The sequence below is a fragment of the Ovis canadensis genome, chromosome 23 (genome assembly GCF_042477335.2).
Source record: "Ovis canadensis isolate MfBH-ARS-UI-01 breed Bighorn chromosome 23, ARS-UI_OviCan_v2, whole genome shotgun sequence".
Classification (NCBI taxonomy): Eukaryota; Metazoa; Chordata; class Mammalia; order Artiodactyla; family Bovidae; genus Ovis; species Ovis canadensis.
Window position 1 is genome coordinate 71035104 of NC_091267.1, and position 25447 is coordinate 71060550.

At 44.1% G+C, this 25447-nt stretch overlaps 1 protein-coding gene across 20 annotated transcripts in view; it reads left to right on the forward strand.

Moving 5' to 3' along the window:
• NEDD4L (NEDD4 like E3 ubiquitin protein ligase) overlaps positions 1-25447 on the forward strand; it is a 371893-nt gene that overhangs the window by 287233 nt on the left and 59213 nt on the right. For 10 of the 20 annotated variants that reach the window (XM_069569073.1, XM_069569086.1, XM_069569083.1 and 7 more), the window contains 8 exons: positions 5990-6051; positions 6213-6315; positions 8001-8167; positions 13494-13626; positions 14731-14907; positions 17098-17172; positions 24234-24365; positions 24873-24992. In XM_069569073.1, the coding sequence (XP_069425174.1) occupies positions 5990-6051; positions 6213-6315; positions 8001-8167; positions 13494-13626; positions 14731-14907; positions 17098-17172; positions 24234-24365; positions 24873-24992 (969 nt within the window). Of the gene's footprint in view, positions 1-5989; positions 6052-6212; positions 6316-8000; positions 8168-13493; positions 13627-14730; positions 14908-17097; positions 17173-18738; positions 18799-24233; positions 24366-24872; positions 24993-25447 lie in introns of all 20 variants that reach the window. The other 10 variants (XM_069569077.1, XM_069569078.1, XM_069569080.1 and 7 more) reach the window with 2 other exon arrangements.

Here is a 25447-nt window from a genome sequence, read left to right on the forward strand (position 1 = left end):
GGTAGAGGCTGTGTTTTAGGAAGGTGGTCCTGCTTTCCTGATGTCTGTCTGCAGCTGAAACAAAGCTCCTCTATTTTATTTCTCCAGCGCATCACCAAAAGTGACCTTAGCTATAACTCTCCTATTCTGACTTTTTTTTTTTAAGAAACACTATCATTTTTTACATGTTTATTAAATTCTGTGTGTCATTCCCCAAAAGTTCGTACAATATTTTATGACTTCTCCTTAATAATTACTTAGAGACAAAAATAGCTCCAAGACTTGCATTAACAACAGAATGCCATTTCTGGCAGGTGTTTGCCATTTACACCTCTGAAATTTGTCTTGATTCTTCCCAGTCCTTTGAGCCCTTTCCCATCACCCCTCCTAGATGCAAAATCTCTGTATCTGTGGAAAACACACTGAGGTAGAGAGAGCTGTTTAAAAACATGAATTTCTCTTATTTTAGTCAGGTGCTACTCAAGGCAACCAGGGTTAACTTGAATTTATAGCTTTCCTACAGTGAGGCGGCATCAGGATGGTAGCGCTATAATTTGTCATCTTAATTGTACTTGAAGGTAACTCAAATGATGAACACCCCTCTCATAATTCCAGCTGGTACCAGGGTAATGGTTCTGTCTCACGTGTACAGAATTCAGTATCTTAGAGCTTAGAGGGACTTTAGAGACCGTTTGTCCATTCCCTGTGTTTTACGGGTGGAGACCCCTGGGTGCACAGAGGTCGGTGGCTTGCCCAGTGATCTGCAGGTTGACCAGACCAGAGGTCTCCAACATTGATCTGTGGTGCCGTTAGGGGGCCAGAGGGGCTCAGTCTGAGGCTTGGGTGCTTTTAGCCATCACATCCCTCTTTTGAGCCTAGGGTCCTGATAAGGCCGTTCCCTTCCACTTGCCCACAAAGTTATTTTTCACATTACATATATGTCAAGTAACTGCAGTTCTGTTTAAAGCAATAAATCCTTATAAGGTGAAATTGCTGTGTAACCAAAAGTTTTTTTTTTTGAATGCTCGTGGCTTGGGGTAGGGGGTAGAAGCATGTATTTTGGCCACTGGTGCTATTAGCATCAACCTGTTTGAGATGGCTTTCTCCCAGAAACACTCTCAGGGAGTCTCCCCCAGGCATTTCTCCAGGGACTGGGATCCAGCAGGAACCTGAATAGTGCTAGGAAGAATCCTGTTGTCAGAGATTGCCATCTTGTTCATGCTGGAGAATTTCCATGGAGGTGAATTCTCATCTTCTAACGCCGTGTCTTTATTGCAGAGCACTGAATTGATAGTGTTCACAAGTGACATGGAAACGTAGACTTGACTGACGATGATAATGGCCAACGTTTGTTAAGTGTGCCAGGAACCCTTGTGAGGACTTTTTATGGACCAGCTCAGTTGATCGATTTAATTGTGACGATTCTATAAGCTCCTGTTACTGCCCCACTCCGTGGATGAGGGCACTGAGGCACAGAGAGGTAAAGACTCTGCCCTTGGCCACGTGGCTTTGTAGGTAGCAAAGCCAGAGCACAGACCTAGGATGTCTACGTCTTGAGTCTGTGTGGTGTTTGTCATTTAAACTATGTAGTGTATGGAAAGTTCTGTTTTTAGAGTCCCTGTAAGCTCTGACTTTGTGTGTGTGTGTGTGTCTGACTTCAGAAAAAAAGTCTAGAGAATATAGCTGACTTTGCTTAGTGAGGGTGGATTTTTGTGGCCCTAGCAGTTTACTGGAGATCAGGTGGATTAGTCAGCTACTTCGTGCTTCCTTCATGCCAGACAGTGCTCTTGGTGCCAAGAACACAGTGGCGGGCAAATCCAAGTCTCTGATCTTACAAGGTAATATTCTATAGGTGATAGAATGATAAACTGGTAAATACATAAATAAGCATAAATACATAAAATAGTGGTAAGGAGGGAGATGAATCGGGACGCTGCAGTTGAGGATGAGAAAGGGAGGCTGTGATGGTGACTTAGGATGCAATGTCTGAGGATGTGACTTGGGATTCCGGACTTGGATGGCAAAGTGGAGACCGCGTGGCTGTCTGAAGTCGGGGATGTCCAGCGGAAGGACCTGTGAGGGTGGGGTTAGACGACGTGCACGCAGGACAGATGAGGTCAGGAGGGGTGGTGGTGGTTCAGTCGCTCAGTCGTGTCTGACTCTGTGACCCCAGGGACTGTACCACACGAAGTGTCCCTGTCCTTCACCATCTCCCAGTGGAGTCAGGGGTGATTGCAGAGACTGGTTCCCGGTGAGATGAGAGATAGTGAAGAACCAGACCATGTTTAACCTTGTAGGTCCATAAGGAAGAATTTTCAGCCTATTATAAGCAGAATAGGAAGTCATTGAAAGTTTAAAGCAGAGAATGATATAAAAGATAATATTACAAATATAAATACATACACCCTACTGATTTATAATAAATCATTTTGCTGTGGTTTGTCCCTCTTGCTGCAAAGGTATTTTAAATTGTGTTTAATTAAAGAGCCTAGGTATTTGAGGTTTTACTGCATGTAATATTTTTATTTCTTGAAATAAAATTATTATATGTATTTCAATAAAAGTATTAGTTTCATTCCTACTAGTAATAGCTGCTATGTTTGAACGTACCAGTCACTGTGGATTTACATACATTGACTCACTCAAGCCTCACAGCATTCTAATAATAAGCACGAACATTTCCATTTTATAGACAAACTGAAGCTTAAAGAGAGTAAGCAACAGCATTATTAGCGCTATAACCAGCCTTTGAACCTAGATCTGTCCCTGCTCTTACACACAATTACATCCAACTCAGGCTGCAAGGTATATAAAAGTCTAATAGTAATTCTAGAAAATATAACTTGTGGTCTGCCCTTACTACATCACTTAATTTTTTAATTAGTTGGCTTTAATGGGAGGCTAATTACTCTACAGCATTGTGGTGGTTTCTGCCACACATCAGCATGAGTCAGCCCGTGCATGTGTCCCCCGTCCGGAAGCCCCTCCCGCCTCCCTCCTCACCCCATCCCCCTGGGTTGTCCCCGAGCACTGGCTTTGAGTGCCCTGCTTCATGCATCGAACTTGCGCTGGCCATCTGTTTTACATATGGCAATATACAGGTTTCAGTGCTATTCTCTCCAATCATCCTACCCTCGCCTTCCCCCACAGAGTCAAAAACTCTCTATTCTTTACATCTGTGTCTCTTTTGCTGCCTTCCGTGTAGGATTGTCGTTACCATCTTTACAAGTTTCATATATATGCGTTAGTATCCTGTATTGGTGTTTCTCTTTCTGGCTGACTTCACTCTGTGTGATAGGCTCCAGTTTCATCCACCTCACTGGAACTGACTGGAATGTGTTCTTTTCTGTGGCTGAATGATACTCCATTGTGTACGCGTACCACAGCCTACTCATCCATTCGTCTGCCGATGGGCATCTAGGTTGTCTCCTTGTCCTGGCCATTGTAAGCAGTGCTGCAGTGAACACTGGGGTGTATGTGTCTCTTTCGATTCTTGTTTCCTCGGTGTGTGTGCAGTGTGTCTTTCCTCAGTTGTATGGGAGTTCTATTTCCAGTTTTTTAAGGAATCGCCACCTTGTTCTCCATAGTGGCTATCCCAGTTTGCATTCCCACCAACAGTGTAAGAGGGTTCCCTTTTCTCCACATCCTCTCCAGCGTTTATTGTCTGTAGACCTTTCGATGGCAGCCATTCTGACCCGAGTGAGATGATCCCTCATTGTGGTTTTGATTTGCATTTCTCTAATAATGAGCGATGTTGAGCATCTTTTCATGTGTTTGTTAGCCATCTGTATGTCTTCTTTGGAGAAATGCCTGTTTAGTTCTTTGGCCCACGTTTTGATTGGGTTGTTTGTTTTTCTGATATTGAGCTGCATAAGCTGCTTGTATATTTTGGAGTTTAATTCTTTGTTAGTTGTTTCGGTTGCTATTATTTTCTCCCATTCTGAAGGCTACCTTTTTCACCTTGCTTATAGTTTCCTTTGTTGTGCAGAAATTGTTAAGTTTAATTAGATTCCATTTGTTTATTTTTGTTTTTTATTTCCATTACTCTGGGAGGTGGGTCATAGAGGATCCTGCTGTGGTTTATGTCAGAGAGTGTTCTGCCTATATTTTCCTCTAAGAGTTTTATAGTTTCTGGTCTTATATTTAGATCTTTAACCCATTTTGAGTTTTTGTGTATGGTGTTAGGAAATTTCATTCCTTTACACATGATTGACCAGTTTTCCCAGCACCACTTGTAAAAGAGGTTGTCATTTCTCCACTGTCTATTTTTGCCTCCTTTGTCAAAGATGAGGTGTCCATAGGAGCATGGATTTATCTCTGGGCTTTCTACTTTGTTTCACTGATCTATATTTCTGTCTTTGTGCCAGTACCATACTGTCTTGATGACTGTAGCATTGTCATACAGTCTGAAGTCAGGAAGCTTGATTGCTCCAGTTCTGTTCTTTCTCAATGTTACTTTGGCTATTCAAAGTTTTTTGTGTTTCCATACAAATTGTGAAATTATTTGTTCTAGTTCTGTGAAAAATACCATTGGTAGCTTGATAGCAATTGCGTTGAATCTATAGATTGCTTTGTAGTATACAATTTTCACTATGTTGATTCTTCCAATCCACGAACATGCTACATTTCCCCATCTATTTGTGTCCTTTTTGATTTCTTTCATCAGTGTTTTATAGTTTTCTATATATAGGTCTTTTGCTTCTTTAGGTAAATTTATTCCTAAGTATTTTATTCTTTTCATTGCAGTCATGAATGGGATTGTTTCCCTTCTCTTTCTGTTTTTTAATTGTTAGTGTATACGAATGCAAGGGATTTCTGTGTATTAATTTTATAACCTGCAACTTCAGTATATTCATTGATTAGCTCTAGTAATTTTCTGATGGTGTCTTTAGGGTTTTCTATGTAGAGGATCATGTCATCTGCAAACAGTTCTACTTCTGCTTTTCCAATCTGTATTTCTTTTATTTCTTTTTCTTCTCTGATTGCTGTGGCTAGGACTTCCAAAGTTATGTTGCATAGTAGTGGTGAGAGTGGGCACCCTTGCCTTATTCCTGATTTCAGAGGAAATGCTTTCAATTTTTTGCCATTGAGGGTAATGTTTACTGTGGGTTTGTCATATATGGCTTCTATTATGTTGAGGTATGGTCCTTCTGTGCCTGGTTTCTAGAGAGTTTTTATCATAAATGGGTGTTGAATTTTGTCAAAGGCTTTCTCTGCATCTATTGAGATAATCATATGGTTTTTATCTTTCAATTTGTTAATATGCTATATCACTTGATTGATTTGTGAATACTGAAGAATCCTTGCATCCCTGGAATAAAGCCCACTTGGTGTATTTTTAAATTAATGAGAGAGGAACATTTCTTTTCCTACTTGCTTTGACCTCTGATTTTGCACAACAAAATACTGATTTCTATTTTAAATGAATAATACCACAATTACATTCATAGCTTCTTGAAATAAGCACCAGCCAAAGGCTGATGGATGATACTACCTAGGACAGCCTCGGTGGAGGAGATGCTCTTTCAGTTATCTGAAGCTGAGGACATATTTTAATGTTAAAAGTAAAGTAAAACTGGATTCACAGATTGATCTTGCATATTTTCCCATTAACCTCACTCTTAGATTTCTTGACTCACAAGGGACAGGCAGGCAGGCACCAATGACCCCTGGTTCTCCAGAGTTAATCAGCAGCATGAGATTGAGGCCTGCACCCAGCAGCTAGAAACTAAACTTGGCAGTAACAGCTATAATTTTGTAAATTTGTGGAAGGTTGGGGTTGGCTCCTAAAACATGGGTGTTGATAGTGACATCTAGCGGGTCTTGAGGAGATAAAGTTCTGTGACCTATGAAATGTGTAATTAATTGTCAAGCACTGTCTGAGGAGCCAACTCTGTTTTTGCCGAGCACGTTCTAAAACATGCAAGTGTGTTGTTCTCGGTAGTCCAGTTGGGTGGATGCGAAATACCAGACCCTCAGGAGCACGGAAACTTACTTTTTCTTCCTTTAGACAGAAGACCCAACCATGGAGCGACCCTACACATTTAAGGACTTTCTCCTCCGGCCGAGAAGGTAAGGCTTCTAGGCTGCAAGTCATTCTTTATGCTTTGGCCTTGGTTTTCTCTGAGGAAGATTTCAGCATATTAACTGATTACATCTGTTTAAAGCATCATAAATATGAAGTGTCAAACCAAGTCACATCCTTTGTAACAAATTTTTCTTCCATCATGCAGTCATAAATCTCGGGTTAAGGGATTTTTGCGATTGAAAATGGCCTATATGCCCAAAAACGGAGGCCAAGATGAAGAGAACAGTGAGCAGCGGGATGAGATGGAGGTAAGCCGGGCACTCTGCGCCATGGGCTGTTTGCCTTCCCTAAGAGCACGTGGATATTTTACATGAAAGTTTTATAATTTAAGGAACTCAATGTTTATAAATATGAAGGAACTTAAATGTGTTCATGAATCTGCATATTCCATGGACCTACCAATGTTTGCTTTTATCAGAAAAAAAAGGTAAGCTTTTCACTTTACCTTATAACACTAATCATCGAAGAGGCGTCTTTCTATGAACTGTTCTAACCCCTGTTCTATTAACAGCCCCACCACTGTGTGAAATTCTCCCCCACACATTTAATTCTCTTATTTCTTTGGACTTTCAGCGCTTAGTAAATTCCCTGTAGCACTTGGAATTGCTTCACAGTGGGTGAATGATGTAGAGGCTGTTCCAAGTTTCTCGCTCGCTTGGCCTGCAGGTGAGCGCGTGCATTAGAGCAGCTCTGCTCTAGCTAGGCCGTTCCACAGTTAGCTGTCCAGAGGAAGTTTCTTTTGTTCCCTCTTGGCAAGTTAAAACAGAAAACGCCACCTTTTCTCTTTCCTGTCACATACGTCTACTGTGGGTCCTACCAGACCTTCGCAGCACAGGCTGCAGACAGTGCTGCTTCACTAGACACGTTCTCGTGTTGGTCCAAGAATGTCCGTTCTCGAGACCTCTCTGTGGCCTATTCGCACATCTGTTTGCAGCTGTTGCATATACATGGTGTGTGAATAATGCATTATGGGCAAGTAACTGCACCCGCCCCACCCCCTGCCCCCTGGCCCAGACCCAGAGGTCATATTTCCGAGCAGTATTTAATGCGCAGGCTCTCATCTATCTCTGGGAGAAGGACTGAAGTGGGTGGTAGGTAGTCTTGACTGTTAAGATTTCGTAAGCACATCCACACATTTTTATCTCGAATCCAAGGAATTTTTTTTTAACACTCCTCCAGCCTTCCAAGTGTGAATTAGTTAATTTTCCAGTGACTTTACTAGGGGATGTCAGGAAGGAATACTTAATGCCAAAAATATGTATTGAAAAGGAGTACCTCTGACTCAGGGACCATGAAGGCTGCTGACGCGGCGGCAGCAGGTGGGGAATGGCCGAGTAGGAAGAGGCAGCTTCCAGGCTGTTCCTGGCCGCCGTGCATGCTCGTCCTCCCTAGAGGGGCATCAGGGAGCTCCCCCTCCTCCAGGGGCCACCTTCCCGTGGTCCTCCCTGGGGAGCGAGAGCACCCCGGGCCTCCTGGTGGCCCGCCCGTGGCATCTGCAAGAACACACATGCTGTGAGGCTCATCTTCCCAGCTCCCTCCTACCTTCCGGAGGTGTTGAAAAGATGACAGCTGTAGCACGACCCACATGATCGGCATGGCTTTGTACAGCCCCAGAGGCCATCAGGTCAAAATAACAAACACGAACTACAGAAGAGCATAATGGGACTTAGGTAACGTGAGGGGCTGCTTGGATCCCCTGTCCATGTCACAACCCGCACCGCCATCCTCGGGAGGGCAGTGCAGTTCGTTGGCCGTGGCTCAGAGCGTTTTTGTGACTCTCTTCGAGTTGACATTTTTCCACCTTGTTTTGAGAATTTCTTGAAGCGTGGCGCACGAAGCCACTGCCGGAGCCCACAGGAGCCAGGACACAGGGCACGGATGCCCTGGAGCCAGTGAACCAGCCTGACGCCTCTCCCTCTCTTCTGCCCCACAGCCCGGGTGGGAAGTCGTTGACTCCAATGACTCGGCTTCTCAGCACCAGGAGGAGCTGCCCCCGCCTCCGCTGCCCCCCGGGTGGGAAGAGAAGGTGGACAACCTGGGCCGCACGTACTACGTCAACCACAACAACCGGACCACCCAGTGGCACCGGCCCAGCCTCATGTGAGTGCCGTCTGTGGTCGTGAGCACGTCCCCACGCTCTGCAGACAGGTGCCCACACAGCAGCTCTGTGCGACAAAGCTGGGAGGCACGTCTTCCATCGGTGGAAGCACGTGATTGTGTGCCGCGGCGGGAATCCTCTTGGTGTAGTTAGAGGGCATGGGAACCTACCAGAACCTATCAGGTTATAAAGAAGCTCTGGCCTCCGTATCGTGGTCTCCTGCTGTAAATATGCACTAATTTATTTTGCATGTCATCTTTATGTAGATTTATGAGATGTAAAACCAAGGTCATTTTTCTTAGGTTTCGCTTAATACATGGTGATTACATCTCTGCTCCCTTCTTTAGTTTCAGCAAACATATTGGCTGTACCATTTCCTCTTTAACTTTTTGGAGTTTTATTCCATAATTATTTGATTTCAAAGCCCTCTCAAAACTTTATTTTTCCCTTTTTGAGAAATTTATAGATCACCCCCATGATATCTTTAGAAGCAGGTGGGAGGGTTGCTAACTCACAGTCTGTAGTACTCTTTGTTCTAGTCCCTCAGGGACACAGTGAATTGATTATTATTTTGTTCACTGGACAATTTTTGGTTTAATAATAGCAAACACTAATTAAACCTCATGACTGTAAAAAAGGATTTGAAGCAGCTTGTTTTAAATGATAGTACAGAGCAAGACCTAAAACTATTAATATACAATAAAAGACAAAAACAAATACTAAACATGTAAAAGGAAAAGGCTATCCTAAAAAAGGTAAGCTCCCCGGCAGCCAAGACAAGGAAGTAATTATCAGTAAATTGTATAATTTTCAGTATACAGGCAAGTATATCGGGTGAGATAATTTTCTCTTTAACCCAGACTCTGAAGCAAATTAGCTGATGACGGTTTTTGAACAAGTGTTAAAGGTGATGGGTGGTGGTGTCAATAACCCTTTGTCTTTAGAAATGGCAACGGTAGTCTGCATAAGACTGTGGGGTGGGAAGGGTTGCCAAGAAGTCTAGTCTAAGTGGTGTTTGATTTAGAGGAAAAGCTTGCAGAATCTGCAACAGTGAAGGCCAGTCCTTCCTAAGCCCCTGAGTGGGTTCTCGTTAATATCAGGCACCCGTGGTCAGCTTTGGGCCACCTAGCATGAGCACCAGCTCATGGCTGCTGGGACAGCATAGTATCCCAACATCCAGATGATGTCAAACTCTTCTTTGTTATAATTGTTTCCACATAGAAATATAAATGGAAATGGGTTCATTGGTTTTTTAATTAATTTATTTGTTTTTACTATTTCCCTTTAATCAATGACCAAAGCTGTTAAAACTGTTTTAAGTCATTTGACTATTCTAGTTATTTGTAGTCTAAAAAAAGTAACTGCCTTGGACTTGGTTACATGTAGTGATCAAAAGATTCTCGGTAGCAACACCCTGCACAAAGTACCTTTATCTTTGTTAAAGGTCATAGGAAAACAGTATCTGAAAATAACACTTTATGGGGACCCTAGTGTCCTGTGAGCTCTGTTAAAAAAAAAAAAAAGTGACCACTAGGAGCTCACAGAGACTAGAGACATGTTCAGTGTCATGAATGATTGTGCAGACCAGAGTCTGTGTTTGTGGGGTAAGTGGGAGCAGTTTTCACTTTCTCTGCCTCAGAGAGTGGTGACACTAATGGAGAAATCCCTAAGGAGCACTGCATATGTTCTTCTAAACACACCACCTTCAGTGTCCTGTAGAACTGAGCCAAAACAAACGCTGTAACTTATGTAAATGCTGGCTCCTCAGGAGTCCAGAAACAAATTGGGAAACTGTGGTTCTTCCAAGTTCAGGTTCACATGTAGTTTAGGGAGATGTCAGTGACGTGGTGGTCTGCACAGGTGACTCACCAGAAGGGACATTTACAGAGCTCTGGGTGCAACTTACCGGCTGCCTCCTTCCCAACAGGCACGACGTCTAGAAAGCAAGAGAAGACTTATGAGGGAAAAGGGTCGGTTTCCATGATAACCTCCTGTTGAACCACTTGAGAATTTGAGGTTCTTTGTCCTTAACTTGATTTGGCTTGACCAGAGCCCTCAAGCCCTCCAGATGATTTTAAAGTGTTGTTTTAATTGAAAAATGATTTTTTTCATAAATCAGTTTTCACACGTGGGGCGGGGTATTAACAAATGTCTTTATTCAAAGGCTACAACTGACCTGAGGAAGTCAGATAATGAAGTGATGGTCTCATTTTACAGAGAATGGTGGCCCTCCTGGGGAGTCTCAGTGCTTACCCAGTTTGCTTACCCAGACTTCAGGCCCTGCCAAGTCCTCCTGGGCACCCCGGTGCCCTCAGGCTGTTCTCACAGGGTCCTGCCCTCCCTGCCTCTTGCCACCCACAGTCATCAACACAGCATCTGATCATGCAGGCTGCTCTTGAGGACTTTCTCTCCCAGGCCCTGTGGGTGTGCTGCCCCTCAGCCCCCCCAAAAAACAAAACCAGAATGTGCCTCCCCCCCAGCACCCTTCAGATGCCAGCCTCCTGTCCCTTCCTCTGGGAGAGCCAGACCTCTTCTGTCCCAGTCTGTCTGAAAGCTGGGCGCTTTCCCATGCGGACACAGAGCACATAATTCTCTTACTGCCTGTGCGATCAGGGACTGTGGTTTCCTCTTCACAGACCAGCCCCTAGCACCTGGCACAAAGTAGGCGCTTTTAACTGAATGAGAGACTACAGATGAGTTGTTTCCGAAAGTGGGTGTAGACGCGTGGTTTAGTGAACTGTCGGGGACTGGATGCAGAGATTAGGACGGAAGGCAACCACAGAACACTCCCCCAGGTCTCTCGAGTCAGATGATGGCTTTTTAAAACACCTTTAATTTTAGATTTGTTCTGGTCCTATTTAAATGTAAACTATAAACTTTTTACTGTTAAAAGCAGAAGTTCAAAAACATGATGAAGGAATCGTATTAAGACTATAAATGAAGATGAACTTGTGAAACACTCATTTTGACTCTTTTTAGTACTTCTTTCTAAACCACTTTGTACTTCTCCCATCTTAGCAATCATTTAATCATCTCTTGATGACTCAGGTCATCATTTGTCACTGACAGTCACTGATAGGATGTAAATGATCCGATACACTGATCTCAACTGGCACTGAATTTGACAAATGTATGGTTTTTCTTATCTTTATTAGCTTGTATATTTCCTATGACAGTCAAATGAAAAATATATATGTGAAATTAATGAGTGAAGAAAATTGAAAGAGCCAGTCCTTAAGTGTTCTTTCCCTGCCCCCAGTAAAATCATGTTTCTGTTTTGTCAGCTTAGACCTGTTTTTGAATGTTCATTTTCCCATTAGTGACCATTTAAACTTCCTGTCAGTTTCATCAACCCTCCTCATTCAATTGCTTAATTAAGGGCCAAAGGCCTCCCTGGTATGAATATTTTCATTTCGTCACTAAAGACCATAAAAAAGCCCAGACTTGGAATTTCAGAATCAGAGGTATCGTTCTTCTTTATACTTTTTAGTTGTTTCTGGTTCACACTGATTACTAATTATTTGAGCATGTTGGATAAGGAGGATTAACATAATGAGTTTAAACGCCCCTTTAAAACAAAAAAGGCCTTTTCAGAATAATGGAATTTTATATACTTCTCAGAGAGAAAATGCAGATACAGTAATATTAAACCTTATTCTCCTCAACCTCTCCAAAATCCCTGTAACAATTCAAGTGTGTGTTACAACCCAGAACACGCATGTGGTGGTGACTAAGTGACAATTGATATTTCAAGTGAATATATAAAATTTTCATGAAACTTTTATATATACAGTGTTTTTAAGTAAATCCATTATAAAGTTAAATTGAATTGACTCTCCTGTAAAATCACTGTAGCAGTGTAAAATCCTAAAGATAATATTATATTTTCTAACATATCTGAGAGAGTTATTTTTTTATCGTTCTGTTTTGGTAATTTCATAAATTGTATTAGTACACTTGTGTGTCCCTTGATTTTAATTAGCTTCTTTGTGGCCTTAATGATGTTATTTTTTTCAGATATAGTTTAATACAGCTATAAAATATGCAAAATAGGTATTTCTGTGAGGTTTTAAGAATTTATGTATTGGTTGTATACATACAGTAAAACTTCACTTAGATCTTTATTAAGAGTTATTGATTTAATATGGATTAAATAGAAGCCAACCTCATACTATCACTTTACCAGTAAAGCTAAAACTTGTAAAGATTTTTGATGGAACTATCCAGACTCTTAGAAGCTGGTGATAAAGAATCACCTATTTATTTGCAAATAGCGCTGCTCATCGCAGGCTGTTCACTATTACAGGGCCCAGTAGGCTCTTTGGGGGGAAGATAACATGTCTGAGACTGCATTAGAATGTCTTAAAACCTGTGTTTTAAGGAGAATCTATAATGAGGGCCCTTGATTAATACTGGATTTCAGTTAATCTGAAATAATGTTTTCAGCTATTGTGAAATATTAATTTGCAACATCATGGTGTCTTATTGAAAGAGTCTGTAAGCGTTTTCTCTGAAAAACATTTTGACATTTAAACCTCTACTTTAAAAGCCTCCAAGTAATATTTCTCCCAAAGGAGAATTGCCTGTAATTTAGTGCAGAAGTTTTAAAGATGGAATCAGTGCTTTTCAAATCCTAAATTAAGAGTTACATGACAAAAAAAAAGGACTATGAAGTTACAGTATTCTTCAGATCCTAGTTGATTTGGGAGGTAATTGCCTGATGTTTGTGTGAATTTTAAAATAGAGTTTAATGGGAGTTTAAAAGTGGAGTTTAAAGTGTCCTGATTGTGAGGTTCTGTCAAGATGAAACCCAAAGGGACCAAAAAAGTTCATGTTGAATCGGGAGTGTGTTTCCTCCAGACCCCAGCTTTGAATTCACACTGTTTGTACTTACTGGTTGATTGCTGATGACAAAAGTGTGGGCCTTGTCATTTCCGGACTCCTTGAGGGGTCGCCACTGGCTGGCCACGAGTGTGAGCTCGTCTGCCATTCTCCTTCAGAAAGCCTCACTTCTCAGGGGGCAGCTGGGTGGAGGACTTTGATTTCTCATCTTTCTTAAACACCATAAAGTACATGCTACAGTATATCCCTGAAAGATACTCAAAAATATTGTGGCAGAGGCATTTAAAACCTGTGTTTATTTCAATGAAGTATACCTGGAAGTATACTCCAGCCAAGAGATGTTGGCAGGTTCTCCTTTGAGTGGCCAGCTGATTCTCAGGGTTGAACAGGAGAGCACTGACATCGTGTTCGATGTCGGGCTTGGGTTGAAGGGCCAGGTATCAACACCGGTTCTCTGTCTCCCCTTCTCGCTCCTTGTGCGCCCAGGGACGTGTCGTCCGAGTCCGACAGCAACATCCGGCAGATCAACCAGGAGGCCGCGCATCGCCGCTTCCGCTCGCGCAGACACATCAGCGAGGACCTGGAGCCGGAGCCCAGCGAGGGCGGGGAGGGCCCCGAGGTGCGGCCCCTGCCTTCTCACTCCCTACAGACCCCCGCCTGCTCACCCACCACAGCGCCCCCTGTCTGACTGTGGACTCCGGGTGTTGTCTCAGTAAAGGCTATCTAAAGGAAAAGAGCACAGTCCGCTAGCTAGTTGAGGACCACTGGGGTATTTACTAACTTAGAAAAGTGCTTCTAGAGGCCATCTTCAAGCACGCATAATTCACATCACTAGGAAAGTGCATGACATTTTTTAGCACTTAATTAATCTTAATGTATTTTCACTTTATACTTTTATTTTACCCCAGAGTCTAAACATATCTTATTAAACGGCAACATGGTAATCATCTTTGAGCAGTTGATGGAACCCTGCCCTGTAACTTCTTTGGGTACCAAATATGATTTTGAGTGGTTTTGACATGGTGAAACAGGTTATTACCAAGAAAATACAAATTGGGGTGAACATAAATGTTCATAAGTTTACCCTTAAATGCTTATGGCAAATCACTGGGAAAATATATATAAATTGAACAACAAATTAGTAATTGCCGTAACTTCAGTGCTGCCTTAACAACGCTGTTTACTTATTGGGAATCCATTCTTACGTTAGGCAGATCATTCACAAAATGTTCCAGTGGTCAAAATTGGAAAAGCAAAATGAAAGATGCTGTATTAAATTCACTAAAAGTTACTTGATACCAGTGCTTACTAACAGTTTATAGCCTCTCTGCTATTTTCATCGTGAATCCTCAATGGTTAGAGTAAAAGAAAATTCATGAAAATTGTAAATTCCTGAGGGTATTTTTTTTAACCTGTGCAGGTAGTATCAAGTGCTAGAAGCAAGGCACTGCTCAGATCGGTGCTGTTATAAAGGGGTTAACAGCACAGCCCCTGGAGCCAGGCCTCCTTGGATCACTGTCCCCTGGCACCAGTCACTCCCTTGGCCTCAGTTTCCTCAGCTGTTAATCAGGGTGGGAGCCTTATCTTCTTTATGGATGCTGGGAAGACCGAGTGCCTCCTTAGCGCTCAGTAAATGTGAATGACAGTTAGGATGGTTATTACCAGGGCGGGGACGAGAGGGTCCCTTGTTCCAGCACTCACCACAGCGTCTCTTCCCCGGCAGCCTTGGGAGACCATTTCGGAGGAAGTGAACATGAGCGGAGACTCACTCAGCCTGGCGCTGCCCCCGCCGCCAGCCTCGCCCGTGTCCCGGACGAGCCCCCAAGAGCTGTCCGAGGAGCTGAGTAGAAGGCTGCAGGTCACTCCCGACTCCAACGGCGAGCAGTTTGGGTCTTTGATTGTAAGTCATGGTCTTGTTTGAGAAGTTGAGAGAATATTGGTCATTTTTTGTTGTTGTTGTCACTTTTCAGAGAATCTTGTTTGCAAATAATGACCAGGGTCTCCTAGCCCCCAAATAATTCTGACATTTCCCAAGTTCCTTCTTCCCTGGGAGAAGCAAAACTATACCAAACATAGCCCAAGCAGATGAAGTGCTTTCTTGATTCATAGATAACTCATCTATGACTTCTGTATTATTAAGCATTAACCTCATAGAATTTCTTTTCCCACAAAAGATTCCTGAAACAGTACCTTCATCACAAAGTGGTATTTCGCAGTGGGACCTGAGAGCCGTTGGGCCTCCACGTTGATCTCATACATCATACTCTGCGTGCTTTATCATTCTCATTTCACAGGTGAAGGCATGATGGTTAAGTGATCCATCCAAGACAGGTTAGGATGGGAGACAGAAGACATCTTGTAAGTCCCAGAGAAAGGCTGTGAAATTGTGATACTGCCACTAGGGTAGCATTTGAACTTGAGTTCTCAGCTGTCAAGCAGATTCATTCTAGGCACTTCAGGTGGGGCTAAGCCCCAGTGAGAGTCAGCAGAATCAGCCATGAAGACCTGTGTTTGACAACCCAAAACTGCAGGAAAAGCCCATAGAAAATTCTTGCTTGTACATAAAATTGAGAAGCAACGCAGTGTAACTATTTCTCGAGAAACTGAGCCACCAGATGCACTGTAGTAAATGATGGTAGTCCCTCAGCTGAAAATGGCATCCTAAAAAGATAATCATCATTACAGCCGTATCACATGTAAATGAATAGGAGGGCTGCATAAAATGTAAAAGTTAGTAGGTACTCACAAGACTGGCACTCCTTCAGCTGTGTGTTTTTATTTTAAAAGATACCATTGGCCCCATCTGGAGTTACAGTGACTACTCAGTTAATGTGCTTTTGTATTAAAACTCTATGAGTATCTTTCAGAAAGAGAAATAACACTTAGATGTAAATGTAGTACCAAAGGGACAGGGGGAAACAAAGAGTTTGCATAGTCCCAGGGGAATCTGAACTGATAAAACTGTTGCTGTGGAAACAGCATAAGCATGGAAGTCATGTATTTAAAACCTTACAAAAGGGAATAAGTGCTGCCAGAACCATAGCAATGGTATGCCTTTAGTCTACCAAGTGAAAGCCATCATTTCAGTTACTTGTAATAGGGAACTTCTTCATTCTAGGTTCATAAAATATATTTAAGATGAAAGTATAAGTGACAGAATTATTTTGTGTTGAGTCCAGTTCAGCTAGTAAGTATTTAGGAAAGAGGGGGTTCTTCTCCAGTTTTGCTTGTCAGAGTCACTCTGTATTCAAGGACAACAGCGTGAACTTTTACTAAAGAACGAATCCTTCACGCTAACCACGTGGGAAGACTTGAGAAGCCTCCCATTTACCACCACAGAGTCCGTCTTGGACCTTACCCTGCTGTCCTCGCTGGAAAATATTAAAAGTGAGGAGATGCTATAGACTTGTCCCATGTGCAAACTCATGGGAGTTGCTGGTTTGACCCCTGCCTTGAGTGTGTGACCTGCTGCGGATCTGTGCGTCTTTTTTTTTTTTTTAAGCCATATAGACCTATACACACAGTGAGAGGCACATATTATACATTATACTCGAGATTTTTTTTTAGATTAACCTCACCTATTTTCCTTCATTCCTGTTCTGAACAACTTCATCTCCATTCAGAAGCTGAAAGTATTAATACCTAGCTCTTCAGAAGTATTTTGAGTTCCCCTAGAAATAGAATCCAACTGATTCTTTGTCAGTGATAAGAACAGTCAATGACTGTTTAATAACTGTTAGGTCAGTATCATTTCCTTTATTCCTGTTCCACTGGAATTTACCCAGAGGTTGCTTCTCAAAGCACAATATATGACTTTTGGCTGCTTTTTTCCATCATTGAAGCCACATTACGGTGGCGTCCCCTTTCGTGTTTTGGCCTCTTATTTTTGCTGTTATTGCTCGACACTTGAGAATGACAATGAAAGATACTTGATGACGTAAAAGATTCACTACTCCAGAAAGATGGTGTTTCATTGAATTACCTTCTGATATTAAAGAGCAGTCAGTAGGCTTGAGCGGTCAGTGTTTTAAACAGGACACTTGTTTCTCAGTGTGTGTGTTCTGATGCTCTGTGCGCTTTCCTCCTGCAGCAGAGAGAGCCGTCCTCCAGGTTGAGGTCCTGCAGCGTCACCGATGCGGTCGCGGAGCAGGCTCATCTCCCGCCGGTAACCCACACTCATTTCCAGCCACCAGTTGGCTCTCTCGGCTTTTATTTAAAATCATCTGAGCTACCAAGGAAGAGTTTTTCCTGTGCAAAATCTACTTGCCATACACATGAGACATTAAAATGTCCTAGCAGATTGCCCAAGGAGAGTGGCTTTCCAATACAGAGAGTTGTCACTGCCACCAGAGTCTCTGAAATGCTGAAAAACTCCATTGCTCTGCTTTTCTATCCAAGTGAATGCCAAGTCTGATATGCCTACTTGATCTAACATTAGCAATTCCTTTTTTAAAAACTTAATTCGGTCCCCAAAGCTGTATTCAAGTGACCTGTATCTCCAGAACATAGGAAAAACTCTTCTGGGTGGGCAGCAAGGAGCCCTTTCCATTGCTAACAGGCTTAACTCTTAACACACTGAGCTTCTGTACCTTCTCTTTAAAGACAGCTCCCTTGACTCAAGACCTGGCTATAATTTGTTTCCACTTTCCCACTAGTTTTCATAGCTAGCAGCAAATATGGACGTGTAAAGGGTGTTAATAATTATATCGGACTTAAAATGAATGTTCTGATTGAGAGGCAGACCAGAACTGCCTGGGGAGGTGTTAGTATACACATTAAAAATAAATTTTATGTAAATTTGTTTCTTGTTTTGGAGGAGAAAATGTTATGTGGTTTTAGCATGCTCAACTTAATGTTTGACCTTGACCAATTTTTATTATTATGACAAATCCTTGATCATCGTTAGCACTAATACTTGCTGGATCTGAAACTGAAGGGGAAGAAAGATTGCACTTAACAGTTTTTGCAATCATGGCATCTTCCCTGTTGTGTACATTTCTGCTCAGCTTCACAGGATGTGTTTTGCCTAGATTTTAAGTCTTTCATGTTTACAGAATGAATTAATAAATACATTAGTCAACTGAGTAACAGATTAGATTCAGTTGTGGCCTACATGGAAAGGGCTGGTAGGTCAGAAGCGTGACAAGAGTATCCTCTCTGGGATGCAGTGCAGGCCTCCCCCAAAAAACGGAACAATCAGCTGTGATGGGCCAGTGGGATCCTCTTCAGATGATTCTGTGATTGTCCTTGATGAATTAATGGCACTTTCTCTCCTTTTCAAAAATCACTGTCAGTTGTATTGGCCCAAAGAGCCATTGATTCTTCCCTCTTTCTTTGTACTCTACGAAACTGTGAACTCACTGGTCACCAGTGGCCTCTTTAATTTTGAGTTTGGCAGATTTAAGAATCTGCTAATTGTTTAACAGTGGGGGCATGATTGTGGTGCTTTCTTTATTTTTTCATAAGACATCTCACATTGTTGAGGTTGTCAGTTCATTGTTTACCCAGATCACAGCTGCACCCTGAACCTTCTCTGGGTGGGCGGGTGATCCTATTCCTCTTTTCCTTCTGATCATCAGTGGTTGCTCCACTTTGTTTGGCCCGGGTGGATTGCAGAGATTCTGATTCATGTCACCTGCCTTGCTAGCTGCACCAGCTCTGATCCCTGATTCAGTAAGCAGTGGGTGACCTCCCAGAATGCATTTCACTGATGTAAATTATCATTTAACAGCCCAGTGCCCCAGCTGGGAGAGCACGTTCATCAACTGTCACTGGTGGTGAGGCGCCAACGGTAATGACACCCTCGTTCAGACATTCTTGGCAAAACTGTGGGTCTGTTTTAATATTTGGGTAATGGTGAATATACAGTTTTTTCTCTTTGTTTTGATAAGAGCAGCTTCTGCTGTGCCACAGAGCTGCACATTTCTTATTTTAATAAAACCTTACTTTCACACTCCTTGAAAGTACTGGGTAAAACAAAACAATTTTTAGTCCCATGTAGTTCTAAGAGCTGTCAAGCTTTAAGTTTTAATCTGAACCTTTTAGAGTTTATTTCTGCCTTTCAGTGTTTGTTCTCCTGATAAGTTTCCTCCATGTGTTTAGAAGACATGGATAAAATATTTTGGTTGGAGGAGAATCAAGGAAGCCCCAGAAATTGCACACACTTGTACATGTGAATTTCAGTGATGCATTCCCACTGCCGCATTTCAAAGGCTGACTCAGATGTTCTGTATCACAAGCAGGAACCAGTGACCTTTCTCTGTTGCCAGGCCCCCCAACTCACAGGTTCAAAGGTATGAACAATGGATGTTCAGGAGGAGAACATATGAATATAATTCAGGAGGAGAGAGAAAGTATAATTAAGAAATTGAAAGGATCTAGGAAAAAATGGTGTTTGTAAGCCAAGTGTACTCTTCGTTTTAAGCAATTCCTGCTATTCATGTTTGTGGGTAACGCATGACTGTGTGCTTCGCCAGTTTTCTCCTTGATCCCTAAACACAGGCTAGCTTATGGTTAGGTTGGTGCTGCTATGGCTGTTTGAAGAGTTTTCCTTGTTGTTTTACCTTTGTATGTTTGTTATCGCTGCTATTATTTGAGAACACCTGTAAATACATACACGATTGCTGATTTTCTGCAGGGTACTGATTTAAAGGAGCAATCTAGTTACATTGTTAGAATTGACAGCTCAGCATGGTACCCTGGAAAATCGAAGTTGCAGTCAGCAAAAATCAGGCCAGTTTAAGGCATCGAGCCGCAGTGATTGATGTGAAGGGCGCCTGTTGGGTAGGCCAGGCTCACCCTCCCGGAGAACTGAAGAAATTCCAGATGACCTAGTGAGCTTCCTATTGTGCACTAGTCGTTTCCACGGGGATAGAGCTGCGAGGTGGATGAGATCACTTCATGAAATGGCTTTAACAGGAAGCGGGGCCAGTGAGCTTCTACCCCGTCATGCACTGCATTGGCCTCGGGACCTGCTGTGAGTGTCCTGATGGCTGATGGTGTCCAGTGACAGGATGGACTGAGCTAGGATCGTCCTGAGCCAGGCACCTGGCAGGGCAGGGTGACCCACCCAGCAGGGTCCACGCAGCCCTGCCACCAGGCGACGCTTCTTGCCTGTGCCCTCCCCCTCCCCCCAGCAGTGAGCTAAAAATAGCAGTTTGGTTTTTGTTTCTTATCTTTAAAGAGCGGATAGTAATATTTCCTAAATGTTTTATCTACTCTCATGCTTTCTGCATACCTGGTGATCTTTTGGCTCGAGTAAGCCAACCTCCTTTATGACTACATGAGGAACAGTCACATCTGGGTTTTTTTTCCCTACCCTCACCAGCCCTTGTCACCAATAGCCTTTGCTTTTCCAATTCCGTCTCCTCCATGGATTTTCCCCTCTATTATACCTCCTCCCTGTCCACCCCAACACCCAAGTGTGCCCTGTCAGCCTGGAGCAACCCTGGGACTCCCCACCCCTTCTTCCTCTGTGCTCTCACAGATGTACCTGTGGGTACACGCACATAACACGTGCACGCACACACACAGAGAAAATGGAGAGCTCGTATACATATTACTTAATCGACTTGATACTCACTTGGGTCATTTCCCTGGGACATACTGGTTATTACATAATACTGGTTACATTGAGGTGCTGGGATGTGAATGCACCAGAGTCCCGTGTTTCCCGCAAAATGAGCCCTCGGCTGCCTCCCCTTGGCAGCTGCTTGTCCCGCGGCCTCACCCGTCCTGGTGTTGCTCTCTCTCCATGCAGGGCTTTCACGTCTCTGTTACGATCAGCACACCCCAGTTCTCACCTGTGGACCCACAGCTCTGACACGTGACAAGTGAATGCACAGTGGTGTCACTGTCTAGCTGGCTAAGCCAGAGTCCACTCTATGAGAGGAAATGAAAAGGGATAGCACAGTTTGGGGGGGTTGCTGTCTATCCCCTTAATATTCCACTGAGGTTAGAGTGTGGCAGGGTTTGAGCAAATCTTGAAGATATGTGATAGCGCCAAGCTGTTTATCATCTTTAAAAGCATTTTGAAAAAATAAAAAAATAAAAGCGTTTTGAAACTTTTACAGCTTCAGCATTATTGAGCGCTTCATTTTAATGAACTCAATGGAGCTACCCAGAAGCTGTGGTCAAATGGCTCCTTGACATTGTGAAAGACAACAGTAGATGCAGACGGAGAGCTGTGAACTTCTGGATTCAGCTGACCAGCTGTGTTTCAGTTGGCTCCCCGTTAACTGTTTCTTGAGGTGGCATGGGATGCACGTGTGCAGGAGCAGTACAGACACCTGCCCACGTGCACACACACAAATGCACGCACACGTGCACACACACATACATGCATACGTACCCACACACATGCACACACACCACAGTGTACACACGTATGTGCACATATACTGCAGGAGAGTCTGACATTGGCTCCAGGCTAGCACTGCCACGGTCTCTTCATGGACACTGAGCCCCGCTCCTCCCCAGCTGCGGGACACGTTGTTTTGAGTCACAGATGGAGTTGTCCGCACAGGTAGTTCTTCAGGGTCATTTGGAAAGAAACCTGTAAAGAACCGTTTTAATAACACCATCTTGCATCAGTGGAACTAGATTATACGTTGCCAAGTCATTTCTCCATAGAAGGTAGAATGCACATTTGACTCAAATGCCATGTTCTATACGACACTCCTGCTGCTGCTGCTAAGTCGCTTCAGTCATGTCCGACTCTGTGCGACCCCATAGACGGCAGCCCACCAGGCTCCCTCGTCCCCGGGATTCTCTAGGCAAGAACACTGGAGTGGCTTGCCATTTCCTTCTCTAATGCATGAAAGTGAAAAGTGAAAGTGAAGTTGCTCAGTCGTGTCCGACTCTGAGCAACCCCATGGGCTGCAGCCTACCAGGCTCCTCTGTCCATGGGATTTTCCAGGCAAGAGTACTGGAGTGGGGTGCCATCGCCTTATCCGCTAGGACACTCCTAGTTTTCCATAAACTGATTAGTCCTATTAACTGTGGCTCTATGAAAGTAATCTGGTTGCTGGACGACTCTGCTGGAAGTCTCCCAGCTTTAGACCTCAGTCCTGAGATTATCCATGACACATCCCAGTTATTTTTGTTTATTAGCCTCCCCATAAACGTCCTTTCCAGGGATACCATAACTGTAAAACTATCCTTAAGGTTTCCAGAATGGAGTTTTGTGAAGGCTTATCTAATTGCCTCTCCCCCAAAAAATAACTTGAGGAGGAAAGCAGCAAATTCCATTTGGTATTCCATTCAGCCAAAACACATTTGTTCCTCATGTAAACAACAGTAGGTCAAGGCTTGATAGCATGTATTTAGCCAAAAATACTAATTGGCCACTAACTTTTAGGTTGCAACTCGGGTTCCACTTTAGGTCAGCAGAGTCCATTGCCATAGCGTCCAGATAAAAAGTAGCCTGGAAATAGCTCTTTTATGTTGGTGCCACAGCAAGAGGAGGAGGGCAGAAAGAGCTTTCAGCCATAGACAGGTTCATCTGTCTTTAATACAGAAGGATCAAGCCTGTGTGCTGGTGTTTCTTCCACTCTTGTTGTATCCCTGCACCTCAGTTCAGGATGCTACATTATCAGAGTCTTGAAATTACCCTTATGGGGCCTTGGGGACTTTATCTGGAATAACATCAAGAAATAGTTGCTGAGGTTTTAGCACAACGTTGTGCAGATGCGCTTGCCCTGCTGGGTTAATGTGTTTTAGAAATAAGTATGAAGGCAGCCACTTCATGGTCTCAGTTTCTCGTGGTTTTTTTGGAGTGTGCTGTTGAACTCATGAGGTAGGATATTAAGCCTCATTGCCTGCGGTCCCCAGATTCCACAGCAGCCTCCCTGATCATGCTTTTCAGTTCGAGGTCTCGCAGTGGACTGGGGGACCCTCTTTGCCAGGAGGCACTGTTGGTAGTGAACACGAAAGATGGGATGGACATGGGGAGAAGCCCGGCTGAGAGGTTAACATCAACCTCATCAAGAAAATACACCATATGTATGCCCGTGGCTGATTCATGTTGGTGTTTGGCAGAAACCAACGGAATTCTGCAAAGCAATTATCCTTCAATTAAAAAAGTAAATTTTAAACAAAAAGAAAATATACCTGGTGAAACATCTGGAGGTTCAGAAGATCCTAATTAGGGAAGATGGGCCCTAAAGGAAGTGGCTCCCTTCTGTAACCACACGTAAGAGATTACTCCTGAATTTAGGCCTCTTGTTTCTTTTACACTCTTGTCAAGAGCCATATCTGCCAAGGCTTCTTGTTCCTGAGCAGCACCCCTACCCCAGTTGCAGATCTTGTATGCAGCATCCGTACCTGCAGGACTTCCTGGGCAGCACCGACCTCAAACATCCTTCTCTTGGCCTCCATGAGTCATGGAGACATCCTGCTTTCCCAGTATTTCTCCACCCCACCTGCATTTCTCAGACTGCTTCTTACAAGCCGAAAGATCACGGGACTGCTTTAGCGATTTCCTTTGGCGCATCCAAATCTAGTCCCTCAGTGCTGGACATTCTCAGCCCGGAAGCTGCCTGCCTTCCATTCACCCTCTGAAGAGACAAATCCCACATGGGAAGATGGGGGAAATATAGCCTCAGCAGTCAGGTTCCTTGGGAGTTCTGGCCTGCCTCCTCCTGGGCTGGGGCAGCTGAGATGTTCTGGTCGGTCACTAGTGTAAAGGGGGATCTCGTAAAAAACAGCTTCTGTGTCTCACCCACTCCCCGACCCTGAAATTTACATAGTATAAGGGCCCTAAGGTGTTGAAGAATTTAGGGATAAGCTAGGAGAACATTCCTGTGGCAGCTAGATTGAGGAAGCGATACTTAGAGCATCCCTCTCAGAGACAATAACGTTTGACAGTTTGAAACATCTTTTGAGCTCTATGTGGCTTGAAGTAAAATTTGGTAACCAAACCAAACTGGCATCGTCTTCTCCTTCCTTATGATCACATTGGCAGCAGCCCTCTACGTTGGAGGCTGCGTGGCCTAGAACTGAGTCCTGTGAGGTTTTGACCCTTTAGCTTGGGTGGGGGTTCATTTCACACTAGGTTTAAAGCTGTTGGAAACCTGTTGCTGTTTTCCGGACAGTCGTGTTTCCAGTACCACTAGAATTAACTCACTTTGTCTAGCAGAGCTAATCCTCGGGGTATGTATGACTTTATGAAGCTGATCGAAAAGCAAATGCAGGATACTCAGTAATGATGATTTCTTACACAAACAGCCATCAGTGGCCTATGTACACACCACGCCGGGCCTGCCCTCGGGCTGGGAAGAGAGGAAAGATGCTAAGGGACGCACATACTATGTCAATCATAACAATCGAACCACAACTTGGACTCGGCCTATCGTGCAGGTATGCGGTTTGCCCTGCAGCTTCGGTCACAGGCACTCAGAAGCCAAAACGTCCACGACCCCTGCGTTCCCGAGTTTTAGGTACCGTTCTGAGGAACCCATGTCAAAAGAAGATCTTTTCTTGCAAATGCATTAAACATAACATTTTCCTAAGAAAGAATTCAGTCCCTGGCTCAGTCTCTCCCTAGAGGGTCCATTTTATTTAAAAAAAATATAAATATATATGACCCGAAAGAGATTTTCAAAGGAAGAGCCTGTTGATCCCAGCGGGTAGCGCCCCTCCAGCCCAGGTTTTCTCTGAGGCTGGCTTTTCTGCTGGCTCGTGATTCAGTGTTTACTTCCCCGGAGCGTGTTCCCCCATCCCTCGCCCCCGCCCCCGATGTTGCGTGGGGTCGGCTCCTGCAGGCTTCCCACAGGCCTCTCGTGGCCGCTGGCTGCGCTGTCACTGGGTCCGCACCGCGCAGGGAGCGCCTCGCACGCCGCTAACTTGTGTTTGCCTCCAACGTAGCTCGCAGAAGACGGCGCATCCGGATCCGCCACAAACAGTAACAACCACCTAATCGAGCCTCAGATCCGCCGGCCTCGTAGCCTCAGCTCGCCAACAGTAACTTTATCCGCCCCGCTGGAGGTGAGACGGCTGCCCGGCTCCCCTGACCCCTTCTCACCCGCTCTTCTCTCTCCGCCCGGGGCGCGCAGGGCGCCGCCCCCCTCTCTGGCCGTCGCTGTGTTCGTGGTGAGGGGTGTCCTCGTGCGGCCTCGCTCCATGCTCCCCATCCCTGGACTCTCGCTGATTCTCACTGTCACGGGGCCGCGGCCACGGCGAGCCCCTGCTGGACGTGGGCGCCTCTCTTCCGAACTCGCTCCATTCTTGTGTTTCACTCCTTACTGCCTCATGAGACGCGCATAGCAGCTTTTTCCAATCCCAGTGCTTCCGCTGAGTTTTTACACACAGCTGTCGCTTCGGTCATTCTTCCTCCCTCCCTACTGTAGGGTCTTCCATCGTGTGGGCCTCGTGTTTCTGACGCGTGTCTGCATCTCTGAGTCACCGCTGGGCATCCGCTTTGCGCCCTCCCGTTTCTGTGG